At 39.3% G+C, this 12,565-nt stretch overlaps 3 protein-coding genes across 3 annotated transcripts; 1 reads left to right on the forward strand and 2 right to left on the reverse strand.

The window, feature by feature from the left end:
* Positions 1-1,064: 1,064 nt before the first annotated feature.
* Positions 1,065-2,942, reverse strand: L201_001822 (uncharacterized protein; the record flags this gene model as incomplete). The annotated part of the gene is made up of 6 exons (XM_066217608.1): positions 1,065-1,100; positions 1,177-2,224; positions 2,284-2,393; positions 2,470-2,568; positions 2,640-2,747; positions 2,820-2,942. The coding sequence occupies 6 exons, from the start codon at positions 2,940-2,942 to the stop codon at positions 1,065-1,067; spliced, it is 1,524 nt and encodes a 507-aa protein (XP_066073705.1).
* Positions 2,943-3,927: 985 nt separating this feature from the next.
* Positions 3,928-8,231, forward strand: L201_001823 (uncharacterized protein; the record flags this gene model as incomplete). Its single annotated transcript, XM_066217609.1, has 19 exons — positions 3,928-4,008; positions 4,131-4,253; positions 4,321-4,404; positions 4,477-4,655; positions 4,726-4,895; positions 5,005-5,260; positions 5,331-5,412; positions 5,464-5,600; positions 5,653-5,876; positions 5,937-6,128; positions 6,182-6,360; positions 6,418-6,543; positions 6,597-6,966; positions 7,038-7,186; positions 7,249-7,344; positions 7,448-7,557; positions 7,668-7,819; positions 7,895-8,011; positions 8,074-8,231. 19 exons carry the CDS (start codon positions 3,928-3,930, stop codon positions 8,229-8,231), a joined length of 2,985 nt encoding a protein of 994 aa, XP_066073706.1.
* Positions 8,232-8,693: 462 nt separating this feature from the next.
* On the reverse strand, positions 8,694-12,369 carry L201_001824 (3-methyl-2-oxobutanoate hydroxymethyltransferase; the record flags this gene model as incomplete). The annotated part of the gene is made up of 7 exons (XM_066217610.1): positions 8,694-9,901; positions 9,960-10,370; positions 10,437-11,148; positions 11,199-11,260; positions 11,321-11,427; positions 11,487-11,772; positions 11,835-12,369. 7 exons carry the CDS (start codon positions 12,367-12,369, stop codon positions 8,694-8,696), a joined length of 3,321 nt encoding a protein of 1,106 aa, XP_066073707.1.
* Between the last annotated feature and the right edge of the window lie 196 nt (positions 12,370-12,565).

A 12,565-nucleotide genomic window follows, 5' to 3' on the forward strand; every position in this document is an offset into this window, starting at 1 on the left:
TATACAATCGAGCTGTGTATACGAACAGCTCCCTTGGTACCATGAGGTGTTTAAGGGCATTCCAAAGGGTTGACCTTCACGATCAGGATAAGTCTATGAATTGAGTCTATGGAACCCGTCAATGTCAGTTAGAAAAATCTATATAACTGATATTGATGATACTTAGGCTATGATATCCTACAACCATTAAATGCAGACCTTGTGTACCTTTTGTGAACTGAGCGCTAACGAGGATGGCATTAGTACAAAAGACAGTTATATGTCCTATAAACAGCTTTATTGGTTTTTACAAGAGATGACTTCTTTCCTCTCTTAAGGCCCTTCATCTACTCCCTAACCATTAGATTACCGTTTGTCAAATTTCATAACAGAATCAAAACCAACCGAATAATAGAAGAGCGGGCTGTTTAAAGCTACTAACAATGTCGAATGGAACGAAATTATATGATTACTACAAGATTGTGAATTTGGTAAACTATGGGATTCAAGTTTGCTGAACCTCATGACGAGAAACAGGTTTCGGTTGATCCATCACTTAAATCGGATATTGAAGGAAATAAGTAAATGTCCATCACCTGTTGGTGCTTGATCTCTATAAGCTGATAGTCTGATACTCGATATATATCACTTTCTAACTATTGTCGAAAATGCGGGATTTGCAAAAACCACTAATAATAGACCTTTACAGGGTTTGGGATGGTCGTAACCCCGACAAACGTTTTTGTGAGTTTCTCCATGAGTGGTTACAAAAACAATAGTAACTTTACAGTACTTGTCCACCTAAATCATCGGGAGAATTATCATTATTAATCCCTACTTATCGCTTAACATGCTGTCATGAAATGTGAATAAAAGTATTTTCAGATGAATGAACAATGTCATAGGTGTTGTATATAATGTGTGTACAAAAATGAAGATGAAACATGATGAAATGGTCCATCTGAATATTACTGAATTGTTCTTGATTTTCTCCTAAATATCCCAAGTGAAAGACGAACTCCTACTGCCAAAGCATCCTCAAAAATATAAATCTAATTTTGAATTATGATTCAATTTTTCGTAACTTAAAGATCAACACCTTCTGGTCTAACGATCTTTGACTATACAGAATAAAATTGATTGTCAGCAAAATTACTCCACTCTATACAGAATTCCTTTAAATGGGCTAAAACTCACAGTGTCTGGTACACCAGGAAGAGGGAATGAAGTAGCGAATTTCATTACATCTTGTTTTAATTCAGCGATTAATTTTGATGCTTCACCTGAACCACCTTCATAAGCTTTAACGAAATCTTTCAATAATTTTGAACCAGCTTCTTCTTGAGTTTTCAAGGCGATTTGAACAACTCTATGTAAGAATTCAGCAACTTTTTCAACATCTTGTTCATTCATTGATCTTGAGGTTAAAGCTGATGTACCAATTCTAACACCACCTGGAACTAAAGCTGATGTATCACCTGCAACAGCGTTTTTGTTCAATGTAATGTGAGCGGCATCACAGATTTTTTCAACTTTTGATCCAGTTAAACCAATTGGTCTCAAATCCCATAAGATTAAATGGTTTTCTGTACCATCAGTTTGTAATCTGTAACCATGTTTGAATAAAACTTGAGCCATGGCAGCAGCGTTGGCTCTAACTTGTTTAGCGTATTGTTTGAATTCTGGTTGAGCAGCTTGTTTAAGTGCTACAGCAATACCAGCAATAGTGTTGTTGTGTGGACCACCTTGACATGCTGGGAAGACGGCAGCGTTTACTCTAGCTTCCAAATCGGCTTCTTTATCTTTTCTGAAGAAGATCAAACCGGCTCTTGGACCTCTAAGAGTTTTGTGTGTTGTGGTGGTAACAACATCACAGTATTCGAATGGTGAATTTTGTTCAGCGGCAGCGACTAAACCTGAAATGTGAGCCATATCAGATAAAAGGTAAGCACCTTGAGCATCGGCAATCTTTCTTAATCTTCCGTAGTCCCAATCTCTTGGGTAAGCTGAACCACCGCAAACTAATAATCTTGGTTTGAATAAGTTGGCGTTGGTTTCTAATTGTGGGTAATCAATGATACCGGTTTCTGGTACAACTCGGTATGGGAAAGATTGGAAGTAGACTGATGAAGCGGTGATCTTCTTTTTGGCAGTGTAGTAACCGTGGGTTAAGTGACCACCATCTGGGAGACCGAGACCCATGATTCGGTCTTGAGGGTTGATGAGAGCAGTGAAGGCAGCGAAGCTAAACGAAATCGGAGTATTAGCCAAAACGACTTGGAGACCAATTTGTGGATGACTTACTTAGCAGTTGAACCAGAGTATGGTTGTACGTTAACACCCCATTGTTTAGGATCGAGGTTGAAAGCTTTAAGTGCTCTTTCTCTAGTAATGTTTTCGAGGATATCAGTGTACTGGTAATGATCAAGCATGTTGTCAGCAAGAAAATCTCTGGTCATGCGGCAAATTATCGATCGATCCCCAACTTACTTCGTTACCACCGTAATATCTAGCTCCTGGAAGACCTTCAGAGTATTTGTTGGTGAACATAGATCCGTTGGCTTCCATAACAGCGAGAGAAGTCAAGTTCTGTATGATTGACGATAAATTTTACATTAGTGAGTTGTCGATCGGAACATCCGATTTCAGTCAAAACTCACCTCTGAAGCAATAAGTTCTAAACCTGAAAATTGTCTCCATGTTTCTTGTTCAATGAGCTTGTTAACCTCTGGGTCGGCTTCAGCCAAAGATTGGTAAAGACAAGCGTTCTAATAGACATCCGAAAGTTAGCTTGATATTCATTTATTTGCCATCTCATCGGGTGCTTCATGGATACTCACGAAATCTTTTGGTACTGGGACTGATGAAGACATTCTGATTGATCTACTTATTGGTGTAGGTTTTGGTAATGAGACTGATCTAAGTGATGAAAAGATAGATCTAGATTGACTCAAAGAAGGCATTGATGAAAAGTTTTTATTTTTGTAGAGTAAAAAAAGATAAAAAAGTTGAAAGCGTCTTTTTAGGATGTTTGAGTGATATGGGTACGTGCACCTATCGGGTATGCTTCTGAGCTTGCTTGGTTGTTGGCTGATCGTTGAACAAACGATTCTTGGAGTCGAATTTACTTGGAAAAAATCAAAAAAAACGGGGGATCTGTACCTGATAAAATACCCTACGGTAGATTCCTCAATCGGGATTAATTACAATAAATTGATTATTGAATATTGGTAACGTGCTTTGGTAGACGGTATTTCCGTATTGGCGGCTAAATGCTTGAATGACTGCTACAGTGAGTGGTATCACAATGTACAAAGAAAACCATTGAGAAAGGTGGGGAAAAAGATGAAAATGGTATTGTCAGAAGCTGTTTATGTATCATGAAAAGGTAATTGAATCGTTGGAAATTATGTTTAAAATGGTTGTATTCATTGATAAGATATTTTCCAACTTTTCGTATTTTGATTTCCAAGATGCGGAAATACAACCCATACAACCGGTTAATCAAACAGTCTTTCTCACCATAGGTTTAAGGGACAAAACAGCGCAAGAAATCATTCAGAAGGTCTCGTCTTGGAAATCAGTGTGCAGATCATTACATTTGCCCGTGGTCCTGTCTAATCCAGCTATGACTTGTAAAACATAGTTGATTGAGATTTCAATCTTCATGCATTGCATAGTCCTTTTGAGGGCAATTATGTACTGTATATCTTTGAGTGGCAAGTTGCAAGTTGACTAATCTCAGGTGTCATCAAGTTTACACGCGTCGCGACTGTTCTCTGGTTACATAACCGATATCTCATCCAAAAAATCTAATGTTTTCGTGTTCTTGTCCTTTTTTATTTGTAATTTCGGCAAACCAGTTGAAACATCCACCTGTATAACTCAGTGACGACTCAGTGACCTTCCGAATGCTTCATGTGGAGGTAATGAAGTATTACAGGAGATATGAAAGTACTTTGCGTTGCTGAAAAGCCAAGTATAGCCAAGAGTATTACAGAGATTTTATCAGGAGGAAGATGGGATACGGTGAGTATATCTACTCAAAGCTAATCTCTTGTCACAATATAAAAGTTTGGTAGCGCGAAGTGAGGTATAAATGAATTAGCTAACAGGTTACTGATCTTATTATCACCTTACCGTTCAAATAGCGAAACAGTCCTCATCAATACATCCGAAATTATGATTTCGATTATAACCTTCCTCCACCTTTAGGTCAAGGAAGAGGAACAGCTTTTACTGTTACAGCTGTGTTAGGACATCTTATGAGTTCTGTGATTATCATCATCAGCTTCTCTCTAAACTCTCTTTGAGATATTCAGCTGATTCATTGCTTCACAGGATTTCGGTGATGACCATCGAAAATGGCATTCATGTGATCCCTTTTCATTATTCGATGCTCCTATTTTAACTTCTGTTAGTAAGGTAAATCATACTTTTTCTCGTCTGGCGAATAAGCTTGGTGGAGCATCACTGAAATTTGACTTCTGTAAATAGGATCTCAAGAAAGTTGAACAGAACTTGATCAACGAAGCTCGTCATTCAGAATTGTTAATGATTTGGACAGATTGTGATAGGGAAGGTGAACATATTGGTTCAGAAGTAGCTTCAGTATGTCGGAAGGTTAATAGAAACATAATGGTCAAAAGAGCTAGATTTAGTGCTATTATCGCTGCGTAAGCTTTTTCTGATCTATCCGGGTTCAGCCAAGTCATGAAGCTTACTATAGACCTATTCAACCCATAGCCAAATACATCAAGCTGCAAGACAAGCCAATGATTTAGATCAGCGTCAAGCTGATGCTGTGGAAGCTAGAATGGCATTAGATCTAAGAATCGGTGCGGTCTTTACCAGATTTATGACTATGAATTTACAAGTCCGAATACCTGAATTAGCAGAATCATTAGTCAGCTATGGTGCGTCTATAGTACTTTCCCTTACGCTATTTCATTGCCACGCATCAAAACCACTGCATTTCTTTGAACCACAACAAAGACAAAGCTGACTGAACATAACGGTATCTAGGTCCCTGCCAATTTCCAACCTTGGGTTTCGTGGTAGATCAATATAATCGAGTTCAGTCCTTTGTTCCTGAAACTTTCTGGTATATTTTCGTTGGTATCGAAAGAACAGATGAAGATGGTGAAGTCAGGACGGTAGAGTTCAAATGGAGGAGGAATCATTTATTCGATATGGATGTTGCAGCTATGCTTTACGAGCAATGTGCTGTAAATCCAGAAGCGACGGTTTTAAAAGTGGAGACTAAGCCGACTACAAAATGGTGAGTGCGTTTTATCCCAGGTAATGCCCCTGATAAATTATATTATCTAAATGCTAATGTCATATTTTAGGAAACCTCTTCCACTTACTACTGTTGAGCTGCAACAATCAGGATCGAGATTACTGAGAATGGCTCCTAAGAGGGTACTTGATGTAAGTAATTGCCAGGTTTAATCGTAATATCTATCTGACGCGAATATGTAGATCGCCGAAAAATTATATCAAAAAGGTATTCTTAGTTATCCTCGTACAGAAACAGATCAATACGACAAAGCATTCGATTTTAACAGTTTAATTCAAAAACAAACCTATGATAACCAGTGGGGTCAATATGCTCAAAGGTTAGCCGAAATCAATTTCGTACATAATTTCAAAACTGACTTCCTATGTCAGGCTTTTGAATGGTGATGAATATCAGCGCCCTCGAAATGGCAAAAAGAACGATAAAGCGCACCCGCCTATCCATCCTACTGCTCATGCTGGTAATCTAGAAGGAGACGAAAGAAGAGTATTTGAATTGGTCACAAGGCGATTCCTGGCTTCGTGTTCGAAGAACGCTGAAGGTAAAACAACGACTGTTGAAATCAATATCGCCGACGAGTTTTTCTTCACAAGCGGTAAATGAGCTTTCTCTCTGTTAATGCCGCTGAGCTGATTTCTTACGTTCTTATGGATAGGTCTGGTTATTAGCCGAAGAAACTATTTAGAGGTATATCCATATGATAAATGGTCTGATTCAGCTTTACCAGATTTCCAAGATGGAGAGACCTTCATGCCTTCGGTCATTGAGCTAAAAGAGGGTAGTACATCGAGACCTAATTTACTTACCGAAGCTGATTTGGTAGGACTGATGGATAAAAACGGAATTGGTGAGCTATAGCTCATGCAAAAGCTTTCGGTTCTTCAGCTAATTTCAACGCAGGTACCGATGCTACTATTGCTGAACACATTGCCAAAATCATTGAACGACAGTATGTACTAGAAAAGCAAGAACAGAAAACCAAATATCTAGTACCTTCTCAACTTGGAGTAGGCTTAATTGAGGGTTACAACAAAATTGATTTCGATAGATCTCTAAGCAAACCTCATTTACGTCGTGAGGTGAGTTGAGCCATTTCAATGCTTCTCACCAATACACGCTAAAGTTTGGATGGGTAGACTGAACACCGGATGCAACTTGTTTGCGATGGAGCCAAGGTGAAGAGGGAAATCCTGGATCAAACTATAGACGAATATAAGGAGGTCTTCATAAAAGCTAAAAGAGATTTCGACATGGTGATTGAGGTGAGCCACTTCCGCATCCTTGAATGTATGAACATTGTTGACAACCATCGAAGAGTGTGGACAATTATCTACATGGCAGAGGAGAAGCTCAAGAAGCATTGAGAGCTGCTACACAATCTCGAAGAGGAAGAGGTGCGGCCGCTCCTCGGGGTACAGCCCCTAGAGGCGGAAGAGGCGGGAGAGGGGGAGGTGCGGAAGGAACTGCAAGACGTGGGAGGAACAACGATGACGATGAGGATGAAGATGTAGATGACGGTGATTACGATGATGGACCACCCAGAGGTGGTGGACGTACAAGAGGAACACGAGGTGCTCGAGGTAGCTCTACAAGTGGAACGACTACCCGAGGCAGAGGAAGTAGAGGTGGTGCAGCAGCCGGTAACGGAAGTAGTGGTACGACCAGAAAAAGGAATCATGATAACGGTAAGCTTGCAGTTTTTACGATCATCTGCGCAAAGGTATACAAGGAAACCGGAAGCTTACGGTACTGACAGACGATAACGATAATTTCGCTGGCGGCTCCAAAATGTGCAGTTGTGAAGCGCCAGCTGTATCACGCACAGTTCAAAAAGCAGATTCACCTCATGTTGGCAGACAATTTTGGACCTGCTTAAAGCCTCAAGGTGAACAATGTGGATATTTCGTGAGTCTTTATCGTCCATGTTCGCAGTAATGAGGGTCTTTGTTGATAACCTCTTCACACAGGAATGGGCAGATGATAGTGGAAACGGATCAACACCTAGAAACGGTCCAGGGCCTTCATCTCGAGCACCACCTGTTGCCAAAAGACAAAGAACAACGGTAAGTTATTTCCGAAATGAATACATCGCCTTGAGCATTTGTATGCCCACGTCTTTCATCATCAGCTTTTTATTGATTTCTAATCGTAATACCTGTTCTGTAGAGCCGCAATGAGAATAGGGGGAATGATGAAGATGTGCGATGTAATTGTGATCTAGAGGCTAAATTTGGTACAGTAAATAAAGAAGGCCCAAATAAGGGAAGACAATTTTGGTGAGTGATTTTGTCTGACAATTCAGCCTGAAGACTGCATTGTTCGAGTGCCAAGATCATCGTGTATTTGAAGAGATAGCTGGACTGATAGACATATTCAACTCATTCAGGGCTTGTCCTAATAATCCCAGAGCAAGTTGCAAATTCTTCCAATGGGCTGATGAGGATGAATCTGCCGGAAACACAGCCGGACCTAGTGGATACAATGGTGGAAATTACAATCCGAGAAATGGCAGTGGCGGTGGAGGAGGCAGTACTGGTGGCAAGTATCATTCAGCTAATCCTGTAACAAGCTTCAAGTTTGATTTCGTTTGCTTACTTGGATTGTGAATCATAGAATGCTTTAAATGCGGACAGTCCGGACACTGGTCGAATGCATGTCCGAATGAAGCGACTTTGGGAGGAAGTAGAAGCCGTGCAGCAGGAAATGGAGGTGGTGGTGGACAAACAGGAGGTGAGTGAAAGTGCCATAAGAATCAAAATCTTTAGCTTACTGGAAAGACTCATTATCGACAGAATGTTTCAAGTGTGGAGAAGCGGGACATTGGTCGAACTCGTGTCCTAATGAAGGTGGATTAGGTGGACCTAGTGCAGGTGGAAGTAGTAGTAGTAGAGGAAGAGGTAGTAGTGCTAGGTCAAGAGGGAAAAGCAGAGGTAGGGGTAGAGGCAGATGAAATCTAAGTATCATCATCATCATCATCATAGCAACGTGTTAACATAACCTGAATCATCATTCATCTGTCTGTTGTATATATCATATCAATTGTACCGATCCATATTCAGTCACACAATCTGCATATCATCTGAAATACAAAATCAACCAGAAAATTCAATTGGACATCTGTTTAACTGTAATATTATACAATTTAATGCATTATTGGTTCCGCACCAGAAGCAAGTCTTCCAGTATTAGAATTCTTGTATAGCAATGTGATGAGTGGTTGTGAGGTTTGAAGTTGATATATGTATACACAAAACGTTTGTTCAAATCTCTTATGATCATGACAATATGACATGGAATAGTTTCTATGATAATTGGGTATATCTTTTATGCTAGGAATCGATTTATATCATGTGGTGACATTATGAATCCAGACGGACATGTTTTTACTTTTTTGTCATTTCCCGGTGAACCATCAATTTTCTTTTCGGTTTTCTTCTTCAATCAATTTCAAAAATCCTTCATACTGATCTTTTTTGATTGTATAACTTTCACTTTGATTTGGAAATTCGCCAGATCTAACAGCGTGTAAATACTGTTTGATTGCTCTTCTAGATAATAAACCGATATTACCAAATTGCCTAACGAATTTAGGTGAATTAATTGATTTTTTAGGTTTAGGTAAAATTATCGTATCCATATCATCATTTAGAACAGAATTATCTGTTTGATTTTGATTTAAAGTTGGTAATTGAGCTGGAGCTGATGTAGATAATAATGGATTCTTGGACACTTCTGATTGAGCTATAGGATTTGAAGGAGAAGAAGTACTACTGTCAACAGGTACTTTTTCAACATGATCTAAAGCTAATTTAGTTGCAGGTTCTATCGAACTTCCTGTACTTGAAGTAAAGAACCTGATTTCGGATTCATCATCTAATTCTGATTCTTCAGCATATGTACCTAAAACATCTGTTATAACCAAAACTTGACCTGATGTATGTTTACCAGCACCTATACCAATAGTGATTATATTTAATTCTTCTGTAATTTTTTTGGCTACTTTATCTGGAATAGCTTCTAATAAAATACCAAATGCACCTGCATCTTGCATTGCTTTAGCTGTCTTTAAAATGTCATATGCGGTTTCTGAAGTTTTACCTTGAACTAAATAACCTGATAATGATGTAGCTCTTTGTGGTTGTAATCCTAAATGTGGCATAACAGGTATACCAATTTCTGATAATTTCTTCACTAAAGGTATAATTTCATTACCTCCTTCAATCTTAATTCCATCTATACCTGATTCTTTAACTAATTTAATGACATTTCTGATCCCATCTTCAAGTGAAATTTCGAATGATCCAAAAGGTAAATCGGCAAATACAAATGGTGTTTTAGCTCCTTTCGTAACTGCTTTAGCATGATGTATCATTTCATCTAAAGTGATTTCTGTTGTCGAAGCATGACCTAAACAAACTTGAGATAAAGAATCTCCAACTAAAGTCATATCTACACCACATGATTCCGACAGTAATGCTGTAGGATAATCATAAGCCGTAAGCACCGTGATAGGGGTGTTGGATTTAGCTAACTTCCTCAGACTTGCTAAGGTCACTTTTGATCTGGGAGGTGGTCGAGCTGACATTGAACGGCTTTGCAGTCGAGGTGATAAGCCTACGGCTGATAGATTGAAACAGCTCAGTACTCAATCGTCCGGCGAGTAAACGCTTAGACTTACAATGGACAGATGAAGGTCTTTTAGATACAGAAGCAAAACTTCTCTTCTGACCTGCTGCACCGAATGGCCCTTCCGCATCGAATGATCTGGCTTGTGATACCTGTGGGCTTCCTTGGATATCTTCAATAACCTCGGCTTTTGGTATTTTGATGCCTAATTTTTCCAAATCTTTCAAATCATTTTCCATAACGAAATCATCTGGTTGAGAACCTTCCTCAATGTGAGCAGTTAACAATTCATCCAACACTTCATCATCTTTGACAGGTTTTGTGAGCCTTCGTACACCTCTAGTTCTGATGACTGGTGTAGCTTTAGGTGCATGAGGGAAGATATCACCCCAGGAAGATTTTCGAGCATCGTGATAACCTTGTTTTGAATGTGATTTTGAAAAAGTTAGTCGTTGGATGTTACCTGTACAGAAAGATTAGCTGCAATCATTGCCTTCTAAGTTTCACGAGAAGGATAGATTCGGCTCACCATCAGGACAACAAGCATCCATAGTGACATGTCCACTTCGTTTCATGGGTGGAGCAACGAGTCTAGGCCAAGCATATGCTTCCTTCCTCAAATCATCTTGCATGTTGGTTCTCCTTGATTGATCGTTATCATTTTCACCTTGGGCATTATCGACTTTCTCATAGTCAGGTAGATTGACAACCTCCATTATACCTTCGTGGCCTTCAATCTCTCTAATTACACTACGACCATCTTTCTTCATTCTAGCTTTTTGGACTTCTTCTTTACCTACACCACCAATTCTACCTAAAACACTCTTTGGCATACCTTGAAGTTGTGATTCTTCTGATAATCCCGTAGATGGCCTTTCACCTCTTGCTAAAACAACATAACAGTAGCCGGTATCTTCTTCGCCTCTGCTGGAATGTTTAGTCTTTCTGACGAATGATGGACGCTGTAATCGTTGACTGAAACTGCATTTATCACCTGTCAAAGTTAGTGGACAGACACCATCATGTGGACAAGGTGCAATGACATGTAAAGGGTTTTCGAAAGTCGACTGTTCTAGTAGGAATGTTCTAGCATGAGACATGGCTGCCCAGCCTGCTGGCGTTGACCGGTCCACCAGAACTATATAAGGAGAATCGAGCGATAAGAGTTCGAGGAGATGAGTGTTTTGAGAAGGTTGAGTGGGCAGCGTCGATAAGAGGAATGTTGATAATACAAGTGTAGGCTAACAGCTATATGTAAGCAACGAAGTCAAGATGACACGGCTGTACTTACATTTACGCCATACCAATGATGTTTACGGTTATATTGGACTTCAGCAGCGTTATTAGGGATATCTGTATGACACCGATTAGTCGTCATCGAATATGGTAAAGTGGCTTATACGTTTCACTCACCTTCTGTGATCCTTTGAGCCAAATCCAAGCCATGTCTAGAGGAATGTACGAATTGGATCCTGGTATTTTCCCTTGTTGAAATGCCCTCTAGAGCATTCAAAGTAGCCCTAAGTAAATGAGAAAACGTTAGATAATTGCACATGACTTATATCATTTTCGTACTCACCACAACCCTGCTCCAAGTCCTCCCGAATACTCGACTACCTCTTTAATTTCACCTTGTTTGCCTTTTGAGAACCACTCTTTACCCAAACGTCTATCCATTTCCTCTAAGACGTTCCTGACTACACCATATTCACCAGGCATGATACCGGCAGCTTTGGCAAGTTCGCTTTCTATAGTTTTTCTAGGTCTTGACGATCGATGATCTACCTTTTCTTCCCTTATTTTGCCTGAAGGTGATGAAGGGAGTTCCAGATAAGATCGTCGAAGGGTTCGTGGATTATCCAATTCTGTAAATAACAGTTCAACAGATTAGGCAACAAACCGAAATATCTATATATGCATGACTCACGATCTATCTGCCTTTGTATACCATTCTTCAATGCTTCAGGTAAAACCACGACACCGATCCTCTTACTTCCTAGTACAGCAGCAGGTGATCGTCTTTCTTCCCTCTTCTCATGTATGTATTCTCTTTCATCTTCTTCTGCCAATGTTCTATACTTGCTCGGTATAGTATTAATATCTTCTTGTATCAATCCAAACTGTGTTAGATCATTATGTCGACTTGAAGACGAAGAAGGATATTGAGCATGATCATGAGCACGATCTATAATTTCTAAATCTGGTATTCTACCTTTACCTTTCAATTTACCTGGTTTGATACTTTTCCTGTATCCCATACCCATACCCATATCATCTTCATTAATCAAGTCATCAAAACTTTCATCGATACTTGGTGAAGGTGATTGATTATGTTGTATGATATGTGATTGAGGTTGTCCGCGGACTGTAGAAGTGGAGGTAAAACATTTTTTTGATGAAGAGCGAGATAGCCGAGTTACTAATGTATGTTGATGTATAAGTCTAGCTGGACGGGGTAACATTTTATAATACAGATATATGTGTATTATTATGTAAGTAATACAAGTAAATCTGGTCCACCTATGCTATGCCAAATATCAGAATGAAACAATGTATAAAATCAAAAATAAAGAAGAAGGATGAATTGAAAAAAGTGAAATAATTAAAAGATCATTCGATGACATCTCTCTTTTCCTATGTAACCAAATATTTTGATTT

This window comes from Kwoniella dendrophila, chromosome 2 (genome assembly GCF_036810415.1).
Source record: "Kwoniella dendrophila CBS 6074 chromosome 2, complete sequence".
NCBI classification, from domain to species: domain Eukaryota; kingdom Fungi; phylum Basidiomycota; class Tremellomycetes; order Tremellales; family Cryptococcaceae; genus Kwoniella; species Kwoniella dendrophila.